The 26,362-nt window shown below is 39.3% G+C and overlaps 1 protein-coding gene across 1 annotated transcript in view; it reads left to right on the top strand.

The window, feature by feature from the left end:
* Positions 1-18,473: 18,473 nt before the first annotated feature.
* LOC126234666 (probable ATP-dependent RNA helicase DDX28) overlaps positions 18,474-26,362 on the top strand; it is a 76,255-nt gene continuing 68,366 nt past the window's right edge. The window contains exons 1-2 of the mRNA XM_049943407.1: positions 18,474-18,749; positions 24,794-24,880. Coding sequence (XP_049799364.1) covers positions 18,657-18,749; positions 24,794-24,880 — 180 coding nt within the window. The 5' untranslated portion in view covers positions 18,474-18,656. The remainder of the gene's footprint in view (positions 18,750-24,793; positions 24,881-26,362) is intronic.

Raw genomic sequence — 26,362 nt, 5'->3', positions numbered from 1 at the left:
ACCAATAGGGACCAAGAATGAAATTCTCAGAATAAGAAAGGTATAAGACAAGAATGCAGCATTTCATCTCTACATCCAGTGTGTGTATCGAAGAAACGATAACAGAAATAAAAGGAACATTCGAGAGTGAGATTAAAACTCAAGCTGAGAGGATATCAGTGATCAAATACACTGATGACCCTACAGTCTTCAGTGAAACTGAAGAAGTACAGGACTTGCTAAGTGATATGAACAGGCCTATGAGCAAACACTATAGAATGCGAATGAACCAAAGAAAGACAGAAGTAATGTGGTGTATCAGAAATGAGATTAACGATTAACTTAACATAAAAATTGGTGACCACTAAATAGATAACCTTGGAGGCAACATAATTCACCACAGATGAAACTAAGAGGACATAGAAAGCAAACTAACAGTGGCAAAAAAGCATTCCTGTCAAAAAGAAGCGTACTAGTATTAAACTGAGGAAGAAATTTCTGATAACATACGTTTGGAGCACACCATTGGGAGGTGGTGAATCATGGACTCTGGAAAACCCGAGAAGAAGAATATCAAAGCGTTCTGATCTGCTGGTGTAGAAGGATGCTGAAAAATAGGTGGATTGATAATCTAATTAATGAGGAGGTTGTCTGCAGAAGAAGGAAATACGGTAAACATTGACAAGAAAAAGGGATATGATAATGGAACAAGTGTCAAGGCATCAAGGAATGAACTTCCACATTACTAGAGGGAGCTATAGAGAGTAAAAACTGTAGGGGAAGACCGAGGGACAGCCGCTGTGGCCGAGCCGTTCTAGACGCTTCAGACTGCTACTGTCGCAGGTTCGAATCCTACCTCATGCACGGATGTGTGTGATGTCAGGTTAGTTAGCTTTAAGTAGTTCTAAGTTCCAGGGGACTGATGACCTCATATGTTAAGCCCCATAGTGCTCAGAGCCATTTCTGACCGAGATTGGAATATAGCCAACAGATAGTTGAAGCTGTGACCCTACTTGGGAAACTCGCAAAGAATGAGACACTTTACAGCTTCAATTATCCATTGGCTATAATGCAATCTCGGTCAAAAATGGCTCGGAGCACTTTTTCTTTCTGTATGCTTACAGAAGTACGATTTTCGATTTGTTGGCCACATTTGGAAGGCAAAGAGTGTTGTAATTATATGACTGACATAATTTACTTCGAGAGAGATGTGTGTGAAAATCCATAGGACCATTAATGTCTTTTGAGATCAGCTTCAGAAGCTGGCCTCCGTATTTTCTGGTAAACCTTCCGGGACGTAAGGTCGTGGTCCATGAAACTCTTCAGCTCCTAATGTTTCGTCCAGAGCTGCGCTGGACATCTTCAGAGGGGTGTTTCTCCTCCAGTGAATCTTGCCGACTGACGGGTCGGACGTCTTATTTTATCAATTGAACTGACAGAGACAGATATGCCCCCCCCCCCCCTGTAGATGACAAGGAGCTTAGACTAATTATTCTGATTACATTTTATCTGAACAGCGATATTTGAGCCATATATTAGATCTATTTCAAGATAAATGAAAATTTACCTATTTAAGTTACTAGAGGTCAGATTGGTATTTCTATGTTAAAAAATAATTTCTCTACTTTTTTGTAGCATTTACATCTTATAGGCTACTTTAATTTTTTTACTTGATTCTCTTTGATAGTTTGATATACACTCTGAGTTCTTTTTCCAGACTACCATTTCCTTTAAATGTTATGTATGGGCTGTAATCTACTGAGCTCACTTTTCCATCTGTTCTGGGAACGAATGATTCCATTAGTAAATCCAAGTTGGCTGTTTCATTTTATAATTTTCCTTATCAAGAATATACTTCCAAGATAAACAATTAAAGCAGAGTTGAGTTTTCTAAATAAACGTTAATATTAGGTTTTTGATGTTTCTAAGGCTCTTTTTTTGAGCTTTTAAATTGCTTTCCTAGGGTAGGATTTTCCCTAGTAAATCAACTTATATTGAAGCAATGATTCTGCTTAGGCTAAGTACATATTTTTTACCTCCTTCTTTGATTTGTTACTGCAAAACATTTTCGACACAACAACAGCTGGTATTTAATTTTATACTTACATGTTATGTTAGCACGTGTCATCTTTGATCTTCCTGGATCTTTTCAAGTGAGAGATGTAGAAATAAATAATTTTGTAACTGAAAAGTTAATGAAACTGTTGAAAACAAACAAGTCATCAGGCAGAGATAGAATGGCAGTTTGGCTTTACAGTTAGTACTCTTCAGCATCAGTTCTTTTCTTAGTCTGCATTCATCACAAATCCCTTACATTATGAACATTTCCAAGCGACTGAAGGGCAAAACATATAACCCAGATTTATAGCCCAAAATCTTCATCATTATTCTATTGCAAGATCTTGGTGCATAATCTACGAATGTAAAGTGTTGCCTAGAAATAGAGTAATACTTCTGTCCATAAATCAACATGCATTTAGGAAGCATCACTTCTGTGAAACACAACTCTTCTTTTTCAGTATCTTGCAAATCAAGGATGGATGTCAAGAGGCAGTTTCCATATTCCTAATTACTAGAAAGCTTTCTACACTACAGCACACAATGGACTTTCGCCACAGGTTGAGCATACATAACATTTTCTCAAATATGTAACTGGATAAAAAACTACTTGGGAGATGAAGCCAAGTATGTTGTCTTGGCTGGATGGAGTAAAAGTGCCTCAGGTAAGTGTTCCAGAGCTCCTCCTGTTCCTGATATGCATAATGAATTAGTCAGAAACGATGAGCAGCAGCCTGAGACACTTTGCCTATGACACTGTTGACTAAGGGAAAGAGCAGTCACTGAGTGACACTGGGTTTATTCATCATTGAGAGCATTTGTATTTAGCAGGCTGAATGACAGCTCATTTAAAATTTAAAAAAATGGATAGATAGAACATCTAGGTGTATTGTTATGAAACAAAGTGGACTACACTAACTTCATAAGGTCATTTGAAAGAAAAGGAAAGAGACAATTTTAATTATTACAAGAAAGTACATACATATAAATGAGACAGTAGGCACATACTGAATGATTACGCAAATTATGGCTAGAGCTTTTCAGAAATCCAAAAAATATAATTAATGAAAGACATCAAAGCAATTCAGATTTCATATGCTATGGAAATTCTCTGTGAACATAACTGAGAATCCTTGTTGATAACAATGATACAAAGCACTCTCCGCTATATATAGTAGAGAAATTTGTCGCACTTATATTCATTCATTTGATCTGATCAAATAAGAACCTTCAGCCTATCTCTTACATTTGATCTAGCTGGAGCATACACTCTAGTTAATCTATTCAGTGATTTTCGATTTGGCTAGAAAGGTTATCCAGAGACTTTGTCAAGTTTCGTAGAAATAACTATAGAATCATAGTGTGATAATTGGATATTGTACAATGGCTCATTAGAATGAAAATGGATAATAAATCATTAGATTTCATCTCTTGAAAGAAGCTGTATGCTGTGTATTATAACTGAAAAGCTGAGAAATATGACTGAAAATGAGTCTGCACCTGCATCTCAGTGTACTTATCTTGTTTACTGTATTCGTCGTTGGCAGTATTACTGGTCCACATGTTTTTTCTTATTTCAGAACTTAATGCCATTACTTTGTAAGAGAATATAGAGAATACTATTTTGGCGTTTTATTTAGTAAATAAACTGGGACTATGTCCACTTGTGATGAAACAGCCTAAAATTTATCTTTCGCCAAACATTTTCCTACTGTTGCTACAATATTAGATATTAGCGCAGAAGTATTGGTTCTGGTGTCACATAACACTTTGGTAAAGTGATGAACTGCACGACATATACAGTATTGAGAATGATGATCACAACTCTTTTAGCTAAGTGATTTAGAGGGGCATGCTTTTTGGGAGCTTGTTTTTCAACTTGTATTCTTGTGTGAAAGCACACTGCATATCTTCAAGATGGGATGATGAGAGCAGTTTTCATTACACGTTGCTGTGCCTACTGGTTGGGCCGTTTATTCCATGCACGTCAGACCCAGATGCTCTGCACCATAAGGCAGGAAGTACTTTGACGATCAATATTATATCATGGGAAGAAGAGATGAAGCTGAGCTGCCATTCTAAAAAGAACTGTCACCCAACTTGTTCCAAGCACATGTAACCAAACTAGATGTTTGAATACTGTAATTTATCGATCAGTCTTGCATGAAAAGAAGTGTTTTGCATTAACTTGTAGAAGCTGATGACATTGATAAGCACTTTCAAGTTTTCGCACAGATACAGTGACAGCGGAGAAGTCATAATAGCAAAGTGCATAGCTACAACACTAGAGGAAAGGCTGATTTTCACTATTCCGGGGTCATTTTGAATTTGGGACAGAAAGGGCTGAATTATGCTTTCACAAATATCTTTGGTCATTAACTAAATAGCATAAAAGTCCGACAGACAACCAAACTACATTTAAAAACAAATTCTACATCTACATCTGCATCGACATGGATACTCTGCAAATCACATTCAAGTGCCTGGCAGAGGGTTCATCGAACCACCTTAACAATTCTCTATTATTCCAATCTCGTATAGCGCGTGGAAAAAATGAACACCTATATCTTTCTGTACGAGCTCTGATTTCCCTTATTTTATCGTGGTGATCGTTCCTCCTTATGTAAGTCGGTGTCAACAAAATATTTTCATATTCGGAGGAGAAAGTCAGTGACTGGAATATCTGTGAGAAGATTCCGTAGCAACGAAAAACGCCTTTCTTTTAATAATTTACAGCCCAAATTCTGTACCATTTGTGTGACACTCTCTCACATATTTCGCGATAATACAAAACGTGCTGCCTTTCTTCGAACTTTTTCGATGTACTCCATCAGTCCTATCTGGTAAGGACCCCGCACCACGCAGCAGTATTCTAAAAGAGGACAGACAAGCGTAGTGTAGACAGTCTCCTTAGTAGGTCTGTTACATTTTCTAAGTGTCCTGCCAATAAAACAGTCTTTGGTTAGCCTTCACCACATCATTTTCTATGTGTTTCTTCCAATTTAAGTTGTTCATAATTGTAATACCTAGTATTGGGTTGAATTTATGGCTTTTTAGATTAGACTGATTTATCGTGTAACCGAAGTTCAACGAGTTCCTTTTAGCACTCATGTGGATGACCTCGCACTTTTCGTTATTTAGGGTCAACTGCCACTTTTCGCACCATTCAGATATTATTTCCAAATCGTTTTGCTGTTTGTTTTGATCTTCTGACGGCTTTATTAGTCGATAAATGACAGCGTCATCTGCAAACGACCGAAGATGGCTGCTCAGATCGTCTCCCAAATCGTTTGTATAGATAAGAAACAGCAAAGGGTCTATCGACACGAACTTGGGGAACGCCAGAAATCACTTCTGTTTTACTCGATGACTTTCCATCAATTACTACGAACTGGGACCACTCTGACATGAAATCACAAATCCAGTCACATAACTGAGACGATATTCCATAAGCATGTGATTTCACTATGAGCCGCTTGTGTGGTACAGTGTCAAAAGGCTTCCGGAAATCCATAAATACGCAATCGATCTGAAATCCCTTGTCAATAGCACTCAACATTTCAGGTGAATAAAGAGCTAGTTGTGTTTCACAGGAACGATGTTTTCTAAAACCATATTAACTGTGTGTCAATAGACCGTTTTCTGCGAGGTAATTCATAATGTTCGAACACAATATATGTTCTAAAATCCTGCTGCATATCGACGTTAACGATATGGCCTGCAATTTAATGGATTACTCCTACTACCTTTCTTGAATATTGGTGTAACCTGTGCAACTTTCCAGTCTTTGGGTACGGATCTTTCGTCGAGCGAACGGTTGTATATGATTGTTAAGTATGGAGCTAATGCATCAGCATATTCCGTAAGGAACCGAATTGGTATACAGTCTGGACCAGTAGTCTTGCTTTTATTAAGTGATATAAGTTGCTTCACTACTGCGAGGATACTTACTTCTACGTTATTCATGTTGGCAGCTGTCCTCCATTCGAATTCTGGAATATTTATTTCGTCTTCTTTTGCGAAGGCATTTCGGAAGGTTGTGTTTAGTAACTCTGCTTTGGCAGCACCGTCTTCTGTTTTTTCTCCATTGCTATCACCCAGAGAAGGCATTGATTGTTTCTTGCCGTTAACATAATTCTCATATGACCAGAATCTCTTTGGATTTTCCGCGAGATTTCGAAACAAAGTTTCGTTGTGGAAACTGTTATAGGTATCTCGCATTGAAGTCCTCGCTAAATTTCGAGCTTCAGTAAAATCGGTGTAGGTGGAGATGCAATTATAGAGTCTGACTTTGTAGTGTTGAAATCGTGTCGGCAAGGAAGTCTGAAGTTGTCGGTGACAGCTAGAGATGAATAGTGTAATTGACATTGGTGGCACTGGTCTCCTGTGGTCGTAAAACTGTGGTGGGTGGGCAGTAATCCAATGTAGAATCAGGTGAATGTAGTCATTGGAATCGGTGATGCCATGTGAAGATTGACAGCAGACAATGATCGAGCTGAATTCCAGTGAGTCATGCAGAATAGAAATGGGAAACAATTTGTGCTCTCCAGCCAGAGAGGCGTACCTTAAGATGCCAACGACAGAAGAGCCAGGAGGGGAGGAGAAACACAGTGTGCAGCCATGTGTGTTTTGTTGCATGTCCAGGATCGGCGACAGTAGAGTGGAGAATGGACGTGGTCAGACGTTGGGTTTGTGTGACTGGGCAGCGGCACCCAGGATAGACGTGTGCTGCCACACTCGTCGTCAAGATGGCCGTGTGCCAAAACCATGAGCTACTCATACATCATGATGAAGAAGGTAGATGTGACATTATTGCATTGCGGGAGCAATGCGGTCTCTACACAGAGTGCATCTGATTATGGATGGCAGTCAGTGCAGTGTCGGCGAATGATCAAGAACTCGTCAGCTGAGGAAGCACACTGCTTCGCTATGTCGCTGAATGTACGATTATCTTCCTGTTGATTGTCTTGCATAGTCGATGTATCAGGTCGCATCAGAGGCGCCAGGGCAAAAGGTTCTAGGATGCAGTGGATGCAGGAGCGCAGCGTAATGTACAAACAAGGGAAAGTGGAACTGGCATAAGAGGTCCATCGCTAGGTCTGGTTTTGTGATGTTCTTATAAGAGAATGTCAATGTGAGGTGTCGAGATTGGCTGGTTGGTTGGTTAGTTACATGTTCATTGAATCATCATGTACGATAGATCGTAATTCAGTGGAACTAGTGGATAAATTCTGGTGTTCGATACCACCCGTCGGCTTTGACCAATGACGTCATATGTAAGGCAAAGATGCTGCAATGGACAATCTATGATTGGAACGGATTATACTCGTAAACAAATGAATGTAGTATGCCATAAAATAATACATTATTTACGTGCTAGTTTCATTTAAACGAATTGAAGATGACTGAAATAAATAAGAACACGAGAGCAATGATGAGTGCATATATTATGTAATACAATAGAACAGCGTTGTATAGGACCTGTTGCCAGCAATGTGGAAGGCGCAGAGCCTGTTCTATTATATTTTCCATACGTACTGCAAAACCGATCTAAATAATGAATCGTCGAATAGTTGGAATCGATAACTAGAAGCAAGCTACGTAGGAGATCATTTCTAGTTACCTATTCCAATATTACTGTTTGTTGCGCAAAAATCTTATAACATATCAGAAACGCGCGTAAAAAATGATCTCGTTAGTGAACTACAGAATAGGACTAGACTTTCTTTACACACATTACTGCACACGCAAAGAAATAAAATGCAAAAAAGACCAAACCTTGTAACTGATAATTATACTACACGAAAGTCACACCAGCTGCAGTAGCTCCAAATAACGCTCAGTAAAATCGATACACCAGGTGTGACAGTAAAAATAAGACAAGTGTAGCAAAAACATCAAAAAAGAAAACATAATAGTGGCTACATAAAAAGAAAGTCAAAGAAGTCAAAGATAGAGGCAGACAAGAACGAAATAAGAACATAACAAGAAATAATAATGTTAGAAGGTAAAACTGTAACGAAAGAAGCAAAATCCAGAATAAGTGATGAAAAATAATAAGAAACACAAAGTCCAGGCACGAATGAGGTACCACTCAAATCAGTTCTTCCCGCCCTCAATCAGACGCAAAATTTTAAAATAATAAAAAGAATGAAATCACGAGTCAATCACATAAACCCTCCGGCAAAGACACAGCAATACCCCTCAGCCTACCACTCTAACCAGAAAATATTAAAACGACAGAAAAACCTCCCTCCCGAGACACCAAAAAAGTAGCACTTGCACAATACAGTAACATAAAAAATGCAACGTAAAACATGAAAAAAGTATCAGACCCACCAACACATAACTAACAAAACGAGGCCTGTACATTTTGCTGGCTACTTTCATAAATGCAAGAAATAAACAATAACCTTTATGAATATTCTTCCTCCAACAGTATTCATCAAAATGGTCTTGCAACACTGAAATCATTCTCTTTCCCCGCAATGACGCCCAATGATTGCAAAAATTTTATAGCTGATTTACGGTCATTCATTTTCTGAAGCAGAATTTTCGCAGTAAAAACAACTGACTCATCCATAACGAACAACGTGAGAAATCAAGATCTTATAAATCACGACTACTTACAAATCCCGACTACTTACAAATCATGACTACTTCCATTAACAAAAGCTGCTGAAAACAAATTACGAGATGAAAACAAAACAATCTACATCGAATTTTTAATATACAAGCGCAACGAGGAAATCCAGAGAAATCATTTAACGTTCATCGACAGCAATCTGCAGCACAAACAAAATAACATCACATATTGCGTCATTGGTCAAAGCTGACGGGTGGTATTGGACACGAACTAGTCATTTTACACTCATATAACAAATTAGTTTGTACATATGGTTACATTCTGAACATTTGTAATTTTTTTTACAAAACGAAAAAATATGGATAGACGTGAGTTAGTAATTGCTGCCTACTATCTTTTACGCATTACAGTAATGCAGCAGTAGAAATTTTTCTACAGATAGAAGGAGTTGTTGAGGAGAATCCACCTCAGTTTGTTTTCAAATTTTACTCTGCTGTCTGTTAGACACTTTATATCACCGGGTAAGTGATCAAAAATTTTTGTTGCAAGATTATGCATTCTTTTTTTGTGCTAAAGACAACATTAAACTAGAGTAATGAATGTAATTTTTGTTCTGGTATTGTAATTATGTACCTCATCGTTCCTTTTGAACTGTAGTGGATTATTTACAACAAACTTCATGAGGGAATAAATTTTGATGCAGAAATTAGTGGAAGAAGCATCTGTAGTACCATCAACAGTATCAGTACCCGTAACATCACAAATACCAGTAGAAGCTGATACAACTGAAGTAGCAGCAGTAGTAGCAGCAGCAACACCACAACCACCACTTACATACATACATATATGCATACATTAATACTTGTTCCATAGATCATGAATATGACGTTTCATAATTATGTTGAATGTGACATTTTAATGTAAGTTTTCTTTACACAAAATAGTTAGTTAATTTTTTTTACAGTTACTACTTTATATCTAGAAATTCATCTACTGAGTAGAAGGAGTTGTTATTCAGAAATACTTTTAATTTATTTTTAAATGTTGGTTGGCTATCTGTCAGACTTTTAATGCTATTAGGCAAAGTGAGATTTAATCCAGAATAATGAAGATCATCCTTTTTTCTAGTGTTGTAGCTACGCACTTTGCTGTTATTTTTGAATTGGGATAGGTTAATAATGACAACTTTCCTAAGTGGATATATGTATTATGAAGGTACTGTGAGTATCCCTAGTTCCTTATATAAATGTCTGCAATGTGATTTTGAGTGGGCTCCAGCTATTATTCTGATTACACACTTTTGTGCAGTGATTACTTTCTCTCTTAATGACGAATTGCCCCAAAATTGATGCCATATGAAACCAGTGAATGACAATAGGCATAGTAGGCTAATTTACTGATATGTTTATCACCAAAATTTGCAATACCCCTAATAGCATAAGAAACTGAACCTAAGCGTTTTAGCAGGTCATCGATGTGTTTCTTCATGTTCAATTTCTCATCAACGTACACACTCAGAAATTTCGAATATTCTGTCTTAGCAACATACTTCTATTCATAGTCTGTATTTATCAATGGTGTTACGCCACTTACTGTACACACTTGTAGATTCCCGATCATAGATCAATGAACTGTGTCTGATGAGCTGGCAGCTTTGTATAATGCTGTAGATTCGTCCATTGTTGATGAACCATTAAGTGGTGGAGAGTTGATTTCAAATCGCAGTTGGAAGCACCACAGCACATTCGTTAGAATACGAGTCAGTGAAAAGATCATGTTCAGTTTTCAGTCAAAGATGTGATATCTGGTGGCATCCATTGTCACTGGGGTGAGAGAAGATTCATTGCCTTGCTGCATGTAGAGGCAACCAGGAATGAATGAAATTATTGTGAGCACTACGGAGTAGTCATGAGATGGGCGGCAGTTGTGTGCAGTGTTGGTAAACGGCTACAACTTGGACGAGCTGTGCGTTAGACGTGGTTGCACAGCACGAAGTTGTTTTTGCTTTCACAGATCGAAAGGTTACTGTACCAGGCAACAGAGAGGATTTAAGATACCAGGTGCCAGCTGTAGTAGTTTTGCCCGGATGTGGCGCAGTCGACCACATGGAATCGCTGCACAGGCACATTGCACTTCACTATCTTCCATGCAGGTGAGAATGTAGCATACTCAACGGCGTTCTTCGAAGGGCCGAGTGCGATGAGGATAGGTATGATCTGCAGCATGCTCGGCGGCGTTCTGCATAGGTCAGGGCGTGACATGGGTGGGGATGGGCAGTGAAGGCTTGGGAGCAGTGTGTTCAGTGGAACCCTGCACACGCCTGAGTGGATGCAGATAGTGATGTTCAGTGCAGGTGTGAAAGCAGGGGGGGTTGGGGGGGAGGTGTGGGTTTGTTGATGTGCGAAGATCGTCTATTCAGCCAGGTGAGGTGACGTTGGCCAAAGCTTGGCTCAGTAGCTGTGTGGATGGAAGGAAGGCGAGGCTGATTCTGTGGCACATGGCTGTCACCTTTGTCATCAACAGTGGGAATATTTTGTATGTTCTTGATGTGAGTGCTCGTTAGCAAAATGTCAATACTCGCAGGTCATGTCTGAGATTCGTCTTGTCGAAAGTGGATATGTTCCACGTTCGTATTCGAAATCCAAGCAACTGGCGGCAGCAAGGGTGGTTCGAAGGAATTAACATGTGGTGCGGAAAATGTGCTCTCTGTTGCGATCGAAAGGAAATCCATACAGCCAGAGTGTTGTAGTCTAGTCTTCGCATAGTATTTCTGCAAGTAGGATATGGCGATAAGGTTCCATAGTAGATCGTTTGTTGCTTTCAGTTGTTTCGTACTAGTTTGAACCACAGTATCTAGGCACTTCACTTGCACAATTGATGTCTAAAGACGGTGGAAGAGTCAGTTGAGAAGCACTGCACTGTCCAGAAGGGAGGCCATCGGCATGGCGTGCGAATGTCAGCAGTCGGCAGTTACATGTGGATCGCGTTGTCGTAGCTGTATTGGCGTGAATTTTACCTCATACACGGTCGTCGCGAGTCACCAGTATGGCAACTTGGGATAGAGATGGATGTAGAATATTGAATAAATGATCTGTATGTAGAGAAATACCACTTTGTTGAAGACAGTGCTCAGTGATGTTGTAATAGAGGTCGATAGGCACCACAGATCTGGAGGTTAAAACTATTCGATGATAAATTTAACAAGTCCACAAGTTGTAAGATGGTCGATTGGGGCCTCTAAGGGCTATCTTTCTTCATCAAATGTACAGTGTCACCCCAGTAACGGATAGTAATGACATCTGCAGCTCATCAGCCTACAGCAACAACAGCTTCAGCTGCGCACCTACCTAAAGCAATACTGTTCACCAATCACGTCACTCCAGCTTCCCATCAGCATCACGATACGGCAATTATGCTAGCACTGTTAGGTTAACTGTTTTTAATCCAAGCTGATTTTGTTTATTGTGGTAGTGGTGGTGTATGTATTGTCGGAGTAGTTAGGAGTGGGGTTGATAATCGGAGTTTGATAGGTTGGTACACAGAGTTATAAAGGTTGTGACAGTTGGTAGAAATAGAAAATTAGGTGCAAACCCGTTATTGTTTCTACTTTATGCTGATAGTAACATGCAAGATGGAAGACGTACTTTGAGGTTATGGCAGATTTGAAATTTGAATTTAACAGTAGATTATATACTCTAGCAAGAGTATTAAAGCTCAAGGTGATGAGCTGTGGGCTATATTATGTATTGCTAATACAAGTATCGAATCTCAAAGTACTGGTATAGTCCGCATGGAATCAGTTGCATGGTTGTGTTGGTGCGAAACCTGACTGCAAAGCAATTATTTTAGCATGAAAACACCCACAGCATAATAACCTCTCTGTGTCATTGGGCAGCCCTGCTCAATATAGGAACTGGAATTTTGTTAACAATTTCGCAATAACTGCATGGATTTAAGTTGTCTGTTACCATCAGATGTTAATTTATATGACCTGTACGGTATTTTCATAGGATTAAACACAAATTACTTAGTATTATTTTCCAGTGTACTAATTACTTATGAAAAGTACAGAGGGAGTTGTAGTTGTAAATTTTTGTTTGAATTTCACCTTATGTCAGAGAAGTGATTTTTGAACTTTTGGGAAAATGAAAAGAAAAGTTAGATTTGAAGTTGATTGTAGGAAGTCTTGTGTCAATATTAAGCAAACAGAGGTATTTGGGGCGATTAGTGATATCAAGGCTAGCACCATGTGTACTCTCTTTGACGCCCTGGTCACACAGGAATGAATATTATGTGCGATTTCCCTCAGTTGAGTCCATGTTTGCTATGAACTATGCAGAGCAATGTCCACAAGGCACCCAGTTATCTGTATACTATTTCCTAAAAGTGTTTGCATATAGCAGTCTGTATATTTTTTTACTTACATCTTCTTTATGACTATAATTTCTTCGACCATCCTATACCCAACAGTTACATAATAAGATATGAGCTGCTGACACTTGAACAGAAACATGGTTAAGGTTTCTATCTAGTACGCTTTTGGTGCCAGACCATATACAAATAATGGGCAGGTCTTACTTATCATTGAATGGGAACGTCACAGTCACCCAATTTTTACTACATGTAATCATGGCGCTCTAGGTCAGACCTGATAACTTTTTTAGAGGGCACACAGGCTTCCCTTATTTAACAGTCAAATAAATTAAATACCCATATACCTGGGAATTAGAAAAGGTGGAGTAACTTAGCCTCTATGTCTATCTTGCATTAATTATGTGCCATAAGTTAATAAACACCATGTTGTTGTTGTGGTCTTCAGCCCTGAGACTGGTTTGATGCAGCTCTCCATGCTACTCTATCCTGTGCAAGCTTCTTCATCTCCCAGTACCTACTGCAGCCTACATCCTTCTGAATCTGCTTAGTGTATTCATGTCTTGGTCTCCCTCTACGATTTTTACCCTTCACGCTGCCCTCCAGTACTAAATTGGTGATCCCTTGATGCCTCAGAACATGTCCTACCAACCGATCCCTTCTTCTAGTCAAGTTGTGCCACAAACTTCTCTTCTCCTCAATCCTATTCAATACCTCATCATTAGTTATGTAATCTACCCATCTAATCTTCAGCATTCTTCTGTAGCACCACATTTCGAAAGCTTCTATTCTCTTCTTGTCTAAACTATTTATCATCCATGTTTCACTTCCATAAATGGCTGCACTCCATACAAATACTTTCAGAAACGACTTCCTGACACTTAAATCAATACTTGATGTTAACAAATTTCTCTTCTTCAGAAACGCTTTCCTTGCCATTGCCAGTCTACATTTTATATCCTCTCTTCTTCGACCATCATCAGTTATTTTGCTCCCCAAATAGCAAAACTCCTTTACTACTTTAAGTGTCTCATTTCCTAATCTAATCCCCTCAACATCACCCCACTTAATTCGACTACATTCCATTATCCTGACACCATAGCTGACATAAATACTATGATCACTATTTGCATTTATACTAAGTTGCAAAAGCAAGAGAGAAGTGTCATATTCGTAACTGAAATGCACAAATTTTTTGTTTTTAAATCTTTATGGAAGTTACTTTGATCATTATTTTTGTTCAGTTAGATGTATTAAATGTATTTTTTTCTATTCTTCTGTCATCCCATACTAGTCATCATTTGAAATAAATGTTAGCAAATACAGGTTAACTCTGTCCGCTAAAAAGATACAGCGAAGTAGTCAGGCGATAACTTTTCATTCTCTTAAGCTCAAACGCCATTCAAATGAAAAATCTAAGTCAATACAAATAATACTAATAAAAATCAAAGAGTAAAGTAGATTGTCTGTGCGCTCCTCATCACAGAAATATCCTGCATTTCACCATGCATTCACGGATGTTCTTCTGGCGACTCTCACACAGCCCCCCCCCCCTGGTAGGGCTGAGCTCCAGAGGGGGGACGGGGGGGGGGAGTGTAGGGGTATTTATATTTCACCCGACTTCTAGGCCTCACGTGTACTGAAGGCATTACTTGCACTTCTTCAGACTCCGGTGCTGGCATTGATGTTAGTACTTCCTCTTGTGGCGCCGAGACAGTGTCGTGTGTGTCCAGTAGTGTGGGGGGTGACACTTCATGTTCAGCGTGTGCATCCTCTTTGGTCAGTAACATATGTGCAGGTTTGACCCATTCCAGTGATACCACCTGGGTGTTCCCATTTTGATCTACATGCTTGGTATGTTCATCCCAGGGAAGAGCTATGTAAGGCCCAGAATATGGGGTCTGCTGCAGTGATTGACAGCGTCTGTACAAAGCATCACATCTGTACAAGATCGTAGATCTTTGTGCGCGAACGTAGTTCCCGCCCCATGTCTCGCGACAGCAGATGGGCGAAGTCTAGCCATATGCTTGGGCACTATTTACAGTACATAAGACAATTCGGTCTGTCGTGCCCTGGTTTGATCAACGAAGAATTCTGTGGACAGTCTTAAAGGTTCATTGCAAATAAATTCTGCACTGCATGTTTCTAAGCCTGCTGTTAATGCTGTACGAAGGCCCAGCAAAATCAGTGGCAAAGCTGATGACCAAGACTGCGCATGGCGCATTAACGCGGCTTTTAACTTTCTGTGCCACCGTTCCACCATTCCATTGCTTGTTGGGTGGTAAGCCGGGGTATTACAATCGTGGAAACCGCAGAAGTTGGCCAATTCTGAGATCAGCGTCAATTCGAATTGACGTTCCTGGTCTGTGGTGACATGTATAGGGTAGTCGAAACGTGCGATACACAACGAAAGAAATACCCTTGCCACCGTTTCCGCTGAAATGTCCGATAATGGAATTGCTTCCTCCCATCTGGTGAAGCGGTCCACTGCAGTGCAGAGGTAACGGTATCCTTCTGATGGCAATAGAGGTCCCACGATGCCCAGGGGAACATGTGTGAAATGTTGCGTCGTAAGTGGAAAGTCTCCTACCGCTTTATGCACGTCTCGTACATCTTGGGCCCTGTGGCAGACTAAGCACGTTTTTGCCCAACTACGGTAGTCCTTCTTTATATTGAACCACACGAATCTATCCATCATCAGTTTGACGCTGGCATTTTTTCCCAGATGAACCAGCCCATGGATGCTGTCAAATAATTGGTGTGGCAATTTCTGAACTACAAAAGGTCTCGGTTTCCCTATGATAGTTCGCAACCAAACTCTCAAACATTCATCAGCAGGCTGTATTTGCCACAGATGTGAGCCAGATGTACTGTCACAACAGAGTTCAGCGAGTTGTTGGTCTGTCTCTTGCGCAGCAGCTAACTCCTTGTAGTCAACACCCTGGGAGATTGATTCCAGACATACATCTTGTAACGGAAAATTCATTCTTGACACCATTGCTCAGTCAAAATAAATAGATTATTTCGTCTTTTGTTTTTTAACTGATGATCGAAATTTTCAAATGTTTAAACTTTATGATAGATAGATAAACCACAATTAAATTCACATGCACAAAGATTCTGAGTAGAAAAAGAATGCTAGGAGAAAACCATAAATGCAGCTGAAAAAGTTAAAGCATTGATTAAAATAATGTGAGAAACGAATACAATAAAAGAAACTGAGTGGAAGCCAGTTAATTAAATAAAAATAGAGATCAAAATCATTGTAATAAAGATTTAATAATAAAGAACTTTTACACTCTCTGACAAGATGTTCTTTTGTAACACATATAAACATTTATTTACAAATTTTTAACAATTGCAGATTTTTACAAGAAATGTACTACTATATTTTTAAAGGAACAGAAATTTTTCGTGTTTTTTTTGTTTGTGGTTTTATAATGTCTTTTGTTAAGTAAGAGGATTTTTATTTTTTGATTGTCCTTCAAATGATTTTTGCTTAGGATGTTCATGAATTTTGTTAAACCAGCTGAATTACTTTGTTTTGATGTAATCTGAAATTTTATGTGTTTATATTTCACATATTTTGTCAGTTTTGATTGTTTCTACGATAGTAGCATTTGTTATATGCTGCAGGACCAGACAATATGCACAGCTGCATTGGATTAAGGATGTGAAAACATGTAAACGTAGAGGCATGATAATGGCAAAGAAAGACAAAAACATACATCTGAATAATAATAATATGAAAGATCCAAATATACCTCATTTAGATGGATGAAACCAACTGACAGGCAATTTAATGAGGCAAATGGTATATAAGTTGAAACATACATATGGATACTAAACTGATGATGAAACACACTACATTTAGGCGCATGATTAAAAGAAATTTACGTATATATCAATAGAGCATAATGATGTATTGGGTTACAAGAGAATAAGCTTTTAGCCGTAGGAATGGGGCGATGTATGAAAAGTCGGAGAGGGAGAAAAGAGAGAGGAAGTGTTGCTGTAGAGTGAGAGGCAGAGGGAGAGAGCACATCTATTTTTTAAAAGTTGTTACGTGCATTATATTGTTACACTGAGACACATGTTATATACATTATTAGAGTGTGTTATGGCAGATCATTTTGTTGCCTGATTTACTTGGTTGGTTGGTTGGTTTGGGGGAGGGAACCAAACACTGAGGTCATTGGTCTCATTGGATTAGGGAAGGATAGTGGAGGAAGTTGGCAGTGCTTTTTCAAAGGATCCATCCAGTCACCTGCCTGAAGTGATTTAGTGAAATCGTGGAAAACCTAAGTCAGGATTTCTGGACTCAGTTTTGAACTGTTGTCCTCCCAAATTAGAATCCAGTGAAGTGATTTATTCGGGTACAAGAAAAAGAACACTGTGGAATTAGGTTTGCACATGTGAAGTACATTTTGGGACAGTGACACTGACTCTCTTTCACTTTGACTTTTCACACTTTGACCACATGTCATTGATCTTGATGTTGTGGAGTTGGAGTGTTGGGTCTAAAGAGCCTGCAAGCTCTAAAATTGATATTAATTTGTGTACTAAGGGTTAACAGATTTCAGTTATCACACAGATTGTCATACATATTTTTTTCCTTCAAAAATAACTATTCCACTTATGAATCAGTTGTTTCTGACTCTAGTTCTTTTTCTTGTGTAGACTGCCTTATGTCTGTTGGAGTCTTGTTTTGATTTTGGTAAGGCACAGTCGTCGGAAATATTAATTTAGTGTCTGACTACATGTACACAACAGAAATCGTCTACGGATGAATGAATAAGTAATATATGAATAAATAATAACACCATTTCTTCCCTTGTCCTTGCAAAAGCCGATATATTGTTTCGATACATGCAGGAGAAAACAGCTGCAACACAAGATTGTTTCTTCAAGATATGTTCACTCTCATGTAGTGCCACTGACTGCATATATATATATATATATATATATATATATATATATATATATATATATATATATATATATATATATATGCAGTCTGTGGCAATGATAGTGTGGAAGAATAAAGAGGCAGGAAGGATTACTTTTTCTTTTAATATTTTGTAAATAGCAAGGCTCAGCACATGATCAGAAAAAATTTTTATAATTCTAGCTGGGTCTCACCCCTTGAACACTACTGAAACTGTCAATTGCTTTTTGCGCTTTTAGAGCAGTCTCCTTCCTTCAATAGCTAGATCAAGAACTATGGTAAGTATTAATGTTAAAATAATAATACTTTATTCAGAATAAAATAAATCATTGCATATGTATAAAACAAATTACATTTATCAACAGGAAATCGCCCCAAGGCAGCATGACTACTGATAAAATGTTTGCCGACATCTGCGGCATTGGCTCCAAAGATATTTATTTTACGTTAATTCCGGTTTAATGGCGCCATTCGATAGGCGTTGCGTTTTGTCTATACCTTTACGAATGACTTTGACACAATTAACATCTGTGCTAGTGTTTACTGATTACTGTTTATAAACACATAGCTACTAACACTATTGGTTATGGAAGACGAAGAGCGTGACAGTTTTTGACTGATGTTATTTGCTAGGGAGATTTATGTGAAAATCTATGGGAATTGTTAAGCTCGTATGAGAATTAGCTGTTTCGAAACTTTCACTGACCAGCAGGTATGAGGCAAATGATATTTGCCAGTGTTTTCGAGGAACTTTTGCATGTACCTCGTGTTTACCTGCCGACGAGGAGAAGTGTTGGTATTACGAAAGTAAGTTTGTTACTGTTAACAAATGGGTTTGGGAATTACGGATCATATTTCACAATAGGAATGAAACCAGCCCCATTCTACTTGACAAATTAGCAAATAATTATTACTACCGTACATCTTGCTAAGCTTCCCTAGTTTTCATGTGTGAGTTTAAAGTTTACATTTATTTTACTTTGTAACCAACAAAACTTTCCACATTTTAATGAACTGACGTCTGTATGATTTTATTTCTTTACTTGACTTTGGGTCACTTGAGAATGTTTATTTCTTTACATTTTTTTGCCTGGAGTCATCACAGTGGTGCCTATTCCTAACTTTAGAAGGAATAGTATTACTGTAATTACACGCACAAAATATGTTATGTACTGTAGCTATTCTATATCTATTTTATGCATTTAATACTTTACAGCTGATATGCTACTGGTTCGTGTTAGTCAGTGTCTTAAAATTTGTTGAATGAATATAATCATTTTTGTATCAGAAAAGACTTCCGTTTTGTTTGAAAATAATTTCTTATATATGTTCTTGGAGAAGTTGATAGTTTATTAAACCAAACTGAACCATTGATGTGTGGTCTTCTATCTGTTATTTTTAATGTTGTTCTTTTTTGCAAATAGTTATGCATGCAAATTCAAACCAGAGACACTATCTCCAAACATGTCCTTCATTTGGTTCCCTAAAACCACACTAGATAGAGATACAAAAATTGGACTTGGGTCAGTAGTAAGAATCAAACCTGAATCAAATGCTTAACAGTCTTTGCACTGTCACTTCCTCTATGAAAAGAAGTGGCACTGATTTTATCTGATGGGCCACACGAATTTGCACAGCGCAGTGACCTGATTGGTGAACTTCAATGCTAAGTAACTTGGAAATAGTGCAACACATCAAATTTTTATTCTTAGCGATACTTTCTCTGCACAACCTATTGTGGAACCCTCTTACAAGCTTTTCAGACTGTTTCTGACCATCCTGGACATAAAAGGTATAATTAGTGCTCTGTTTATGATACAGGTGTAATTTCTAAAACAGTTAATGATCCACCAAGTGGTATTTTTTCTAAAATAATTCCTGGGTCTACAAATGTGGGCTTATATTGAGTTTTAGAAAGCGAATTTATCCAGTTTTATCTGGCAAAAAAGTTAACCGATTGGTAAATACCACAATATTTTGCACTAAATTTGAGAGCCGGCCGTGCGGTTCTGGCGCTGCAGTCCGGAACCGCGGGACCGCTACGGTCGCAGGTTCGAATCCTGCCTCGGGCATGGGTGTGTGTGACGTCCTTAGGTTAGTTAGGTTTACGTAGTTCTAAGTTCTAGGGGACTTATGACCTAAGATATTGAGTCCCATAGTGCTCAGAGCCATTTGAACCATTTGAGATAGAAATTTATTCAGTTCAGTCATGTCCTCTAATTCTATGCTGAGTTTCTCCATCAGAAATTATGTACTTCTGGTGTCTAATAAACTTTCATGAATTAAAATATCATATTATATGATGTCTTCCATTTAAGTAACTGAAACCAAAGTGTTGTATTAAACCACGGGAGCCGGCCGTTGTGGTTGAGCCGTTCTAGGTGCTTCAGTCCAGAACCGCGCAGCTGCTACGGTTGCAGGTTTGAATCCTGCCTTGGGCATGGATGTGTGTGGTGTTTAAGTAGTTCTAAGTCTAGGGGACTGATGACCACATTTGTTAAGTCCCATAGTGCTTAGAGCCATTTGAAACCAAAGGAAGAATAACAGAAAGTTAAGAAACTATTCATTATATTGTTACATTGCATTTTCCACTGTTTGAAAAAAAAAGGCAAAGTTATTCTCAATCCAAAGGTTGGTCTAAACATTGCATTGAGGTGCCCTTACTTTCGTCCAACATGTGAATTTAGTCAGATAGCTATAGGAGAGCTTACATCTTAATGTGGACTCTAAACCATAATGTAACATGGCATTTTTCACTTTTTTAAATCATTGACAGAGATGAAAGAAATGGAAAGTGACAGGATAAAAAACAAGGCTTTACTGAGGACTGAACTCCAGACCTTTGGATTTGTGGTCTGATACTTAGCTACCAAGACAAGCAGCAGAATGTTATACAAAGTATTAAACTGTGAATATATGTGAATAGTTTATTGAAACTTTAAATACAGATTTGTTTGTCTGTCTTCCCCTTCGACCTGCAAACAAAGCAGCAGAAATGGGGTGCCTCTAGAAAAGAAAGGCCATGACTAGGAGGGACAAAATCCACCACTGTCATGGTTTGAGGCAGTTCTCACATAACTCTATCCTGTGAAAGTCCCTCCATCTCCTAATAACTACTGGGACTACTTGCTTACCGTATTCATCTCTTGGTTTCCCTCTACAATCCTCCCACCTGATCCCTTCTCGCCACACATACACTCACACGCTTCCCTCCAATAGCCGGCTTGTGTGGCTGAGCAGTTCTAGGCGCTTCAGTCTGGAACCGCGTGACCGCTACAGTCGCAGGTTCGAATCCTGCCTCGGGCATGGATGTGTGTGATGTCCTTAGGTTAGTTAGGTTTAAGTAGTTCTAAGTTCTAGGGAACTGATGACCCGAGATGTTAAGTCCCACAGTGCTCAGAGCCATTTGAACCATTTCCCCCTCCAATACTGAATTTGCAATTATGGTTCCTTGATCTCTCAAATGTGTTCTAACAAATGATCCCTTATTTTCAATAAAGCTGGGCAGCAAATTTCTTTGGCCCATGAGGATGCATGAACATTACTGTAACATCTCCTTCACAATTCACCTTCTCAGCAATTCCCAAATACCAATAAGAGTCATACACACTTCAACATAGCAACTTGGGTGCACAGTGCATTCTGGCATTAGTGGTGAAAGTGCATCTGAGAAATTGTGCATGATACTAAAGTCCATATCACAGATCAGCCTTTTTGCTCCAATCTTGGTGAGATCATTGGTACAATGTGATGCATAGATCGTGTTCCAGGAATTGTTTCTGCACTTGAGTTACCACTTCACAATGGTTAATGATTTTTTGTGAAAGCTTTTAACTCAGTTTCAGTAAAATCTTGGGAGTATCTGCATTGAAACTGATCTAACATACCTCTTGCAATGTCCTTTTTTTGCTGGTCCTGAGGGCATATGCTGCCTGTGTGGTGAAGGAAACAATGTGTGCAGCTGGGCAACAGTGCTGCTGCTGATAAAGATGTGGTTGCTTACAAGGTCATCCAAGCTGTGGAGCAGGTGTGCACCCCACAAGAGGTGGTGTGACATCCCATGTAACCAGTACCAGAGAGTTGACTGCTGCGATGTTTTTTCCCATCAGAAACGAACTCTGAGCAGCGTGGGCAGTTTTGTAGTCTCATAACTTCTGTCAGAGACAGATCTGATTTCTTCGATGTTTGGTTCCTTACTTCATAGTCAGCATTAGCTAAACTGTAACAACCCTGATAAGGGGGACCACATAGCCATGCCCACACGAACATTTAAAATTGCAAATCCTACTTAACCCCTATAGGTTGGCAGCCCAGTCTGCATGTGGTTGCCAACAGTCCCTTTTTTTTATGCCAGAATTCTAATTTAGCTGCAATAACATGTTTCTTCATTAAAAAACGATCTAGCAATAAAGAAACAATAGAGGTAACTAAAGTTCCTTTGGATTTATCAATGACTCTAGTTTTTGTGTTATAGCTGATGCAATTCCTAACAAGGAAGTGACCTTTGTCTTTCCACGCTACATATCTGACAGGGCCAAAAAATGTAACTGCAATTGTGATGTGACTCAGTTAAAAAAGTTGGCTGTAGGGAGAATTGTACCATTAGTAACTAATGCTGCATATAATCAAAGAAATTTTTAACTTCACATCGTATTTATCTCTTTTCAAGTATATGTTTAACAGTGGAAAAATGCTCCTATCAGAGCACTAAAAAGTTGAATATGCTCCTCTGTATTAAGAAAGTCTCTGACGTTCCTCAGCACCTTTTTTCCTAAAAATATTGGCATGCACACACATTTGTTCTTTTTTTTAACATGCAGCTCCCCTCTGACTCCTAAAAGCTGTCAAAACTGTAACTCGCTTACACCCACTAGTCCATCACTGTAAGTCTGTCATGCCCACCTACTCCCAATTGCTCATTCTCAAACACTCATTTGGCCCAACTCATTGTCATTATCCCTTTGTGGCTCTCCAACTGTCACTGTCTCCGGTCTCACAGCCACAGCTGCCTTCGTTCTATCCTACTACTACTGCTTTCTCTCACTGTCGCTGTCTTCTTCTTGTTCCCTCTTACTGCTACAATCTCATTTGTTCCTTCCCACTGCTGCTGTGTCTTCTTACTGTCACTATATTTTTCTTAATGTCATTGTCATTATCACTCCCTACTGTCCACTTGCAGTCTCCTCCTCCTTATTCTCTCCCACTGGCACTTTTTCCTCCTTCACTCATTTCCTAACACCTTTCTCTGGAAGTCAATTATGTTCCACTGTCACTGTGCCCCTCTCTCTTGCACTGCTGTTGTCTCCTTTGATCTTTCTATACCACAACCACTGTCTACTATGTTCCTGTATTTATTACTTCTCTGGATCTTTCCCACTGCCATTGCCTCCTCCTCTCTCAGCATAAAAAAGTGTGAATGTGTTCGCATGTACATATCTATATGAAAATTTCTAGAGGTGCTGAGGAAGGTAGAGTAAGGCAGTTGGTACAACACTTTTCAGTCAGTTTTTTTAATAAAGAGGAGCATATCCCTTTTTTGTGTTCCAATAGGAGCATTTTTCTGGTGGTTCTATCGTTTTCCCTGCCGCAACAGGACATGTCACTCATATGAAGAGAACATGATGGGACAGTAAAATTTCTATAGTTTGCTGATGTGAAATTGAAATAATGCAAAACTAATTTTATGCCTGGATTGAATTTTACAGGCACAAACATTTTACTTTTGCTTCAGTACTGCAGCAGACCCCTGCTGATACCAGAAACAATCCACCTCAAATTCCCCGTACTATGTCACTTAATGAACTACGTTTCTGCCTCACACCACATTTCATATGTAGGAAACAGATAAGGAAATCTAGAAAATTTTCATGGTTGTTTGAGACCAAGATCTTAGGAATATATCATAAAAATTACAGCCATTTGCTGTGCATATCCATCTTGGAATCCGAAAATGGGGTTTGATCCAATGGTGACGGCGAAAATACATTAAAAAACCCTCTTTTTTTTAGTTTTCTGAGGAACTGCCCATGAACTAATGGTGCCTCCATAAGTTCCATCAAACCCACTGTAGACCACATCAAATGAAAAAGAACTAACCGATTTCCTCCATTTACCTAAGCAGGAGACTAACATTCATACTTTGACCCTGTACTGTAGGATAGTGACACTAAGACAATCCTTCTGTAGCCCACCTTTTTGTCACCAATAGAACCTGAAGTATAAGCACTGGAAAAATCCTGTTTTTATGTGCGATGTTTTGTAACATATCGGTAAGCATGCTGTTGCCTGCATACCATTAAAGAACTTTATGAGCAGCGCATGATCCTTCTCAGAGACAGGCATGTTGGGCATCTCGTACACAAACTGAGGAACAGCAGTATGTCGCACATTTGTTGGTGTGTATTTCTTTCCCGTCATGTCAGTAATATGCTGTTGAAATTTAATGTCATTCTGAGAAGTAGTTCTCATTCTATACCTGTTTTGAAACTTGAGCTTTAAGTATATGGACAACCTGCACATTCAAAATTTCTGCGGAGTCAAAAGTTTTGTCATGCAAATATTCTTTCAGTTTGTTGGGGGTGTTTGGATGGAAGCAGGATTGTGTCGCATCTGGATGTTTGTATAAACTTTGTGACGTTAGGTTTGATGTAACTTCCAGTGTAACATAGTGCAGTGGTTTGACAATCATATTTTATAAGTGTAATAGTTTTATCTAATACCAGAATGACTTGATAATTTGTGTGGCTTATGGTTTGAAAATATTCTGGAAATCTGTACTCCCCCCCCCCCCCTCCCCCCCCTGTAATGTTACTTCTTCTAAAACAGATCTTTGTATTCTGATTATTTTTCAGACAGCTGCTGCAAGGCATCGTTATAAAACCAAGGAGAAGCAAGCTTTTCATCAGGATTTGGAATCATATCCAACAAAATATGAGAAGGTAGTATATGTTTAAGCAAATATGAAAATTTTCAATGTTATTAGTGATCAATAAAGTAAGACATTCGTGATTTGAACACCACTGCTAGAGATGGCCTGGTTGGAGGTGGTATGACCTTCCTTCTTCCAAACACTGAACTGACATCCTTGGTCTGAAGTAGGTGGACCTACAGTTGAACATGGATTTTGAACAATGGTATGTATTCATTAGACAGAACTGACAATTACGGAAAGGGTAGACTGCTACTCACTTTAAAAATGACACATTGAGTTGCAGACAGTCAAAACGAAAAGATTGTGACATGCTGAGATTTCAGCAAAAGCCTTCTTCAGGAAAGAGAGGAAAACACACACACACACACACACACACACACACACACACACACACACACAAAAAGCAGACCGACCTCAAAAACACATGACCGCTAATCTCTGGCATGCCAGACTGCAACTGTTACTTTGAAAGATAGCAGCAATTGGGATTGGGACAGGTAGGGGGGAGGGATGCAGGATATGGGTGGGGGGACAGAGAGGAGTGCTGCCTTGGAGAGGGACCAGGGGTTACAAGGCTGCCTGGCGGAGCATTGGAAGGCTGTGGGAGAGGGTGGTGGAGGAGGGGGGGGGGAGCAGGAAAGGAGAGGAGAGGGAAGACTAAAAAAGGTGTGTGCATTAGCAGAGGGTGTCACACATTGAGGGTGATAGGGCCTGAATTGGGAGGAGATGTTAGGACGGGAGGGGTAGAAACTGTAGGACGGAGGGTGTGGGGACATTATGTTATCGTAGGTTGAGGCCAGGATAATTTTGGGAATGAAGAATGTATTGTAAGGATAAGTCACATGTGCACAGTTCAGGAAACTGGTGATGGAATGAGGATCAAGATGGCCCAAGTTGTGAAACAGCATGTTATGGTCAGCTGCATGTTGTGCCACAGAGTGGTACACTTTGCTCTTGGTCACAGTTCATTCTGATAGGCAGATTGTTGGTTGTCATACCAATATAAAAAAAGCCGTGCAATGATTACAGCAGAGCTAATATATGACATAGTTGCTTTCACAGGTGTCCCAGCCTCAGATCAGGTAGGATAAGCCTGTGACAGGCCTTGAATAGGATGTGTTAGGTGGGTGTATTGGCCAGGTCTTGCACCTAAGTCTCCCACAGGTGTATGCATACGGTCTCTGTGGCAAGGGGCTGGGATTGGTACTAGCGTGGGGTTGGACGAGGATGTTGTAGAGGTTGGGTGGAAGACAGAGCACCACTTTAGGAGGTGTGGGAAGGATCTTGAGTACAACGTCCCTCATTTCAGGGCATTGCGATAGGTAATCAAAGCCCTGATAAAGGATGTAGTTCAGTTGCTCTAGTCTTTGTGGTATTGCGTGATGAAGTGGGTGCTCCTTTGTAGCTGGTTCTTGGGGGGGATGGTGAGAAGATATTTTTTTGTGTGTGTGTGTGTGTGTGTGTGTGTGTGTGTGTGTGTGTGTGTGTG

This window comes from Schistocerca nitens, chromosome 1 (assembly GCF_023898315.1).
Source record: "Schistocerca nitens isolate TAMUIC-IGC-003100 chromosome 1, iqSchNite1.1, whole genome shotgun sequence".
Classification (NCBI taxonomy): Eukaryota; Metazoa; Arthropoda; class Insecta; order Orthoptera; family Acrididae; genus Schistocerca; species Schistocerca nitens.
This window is presented reverse-complemented; position numbering and strand designations above follow the sequence as displayed.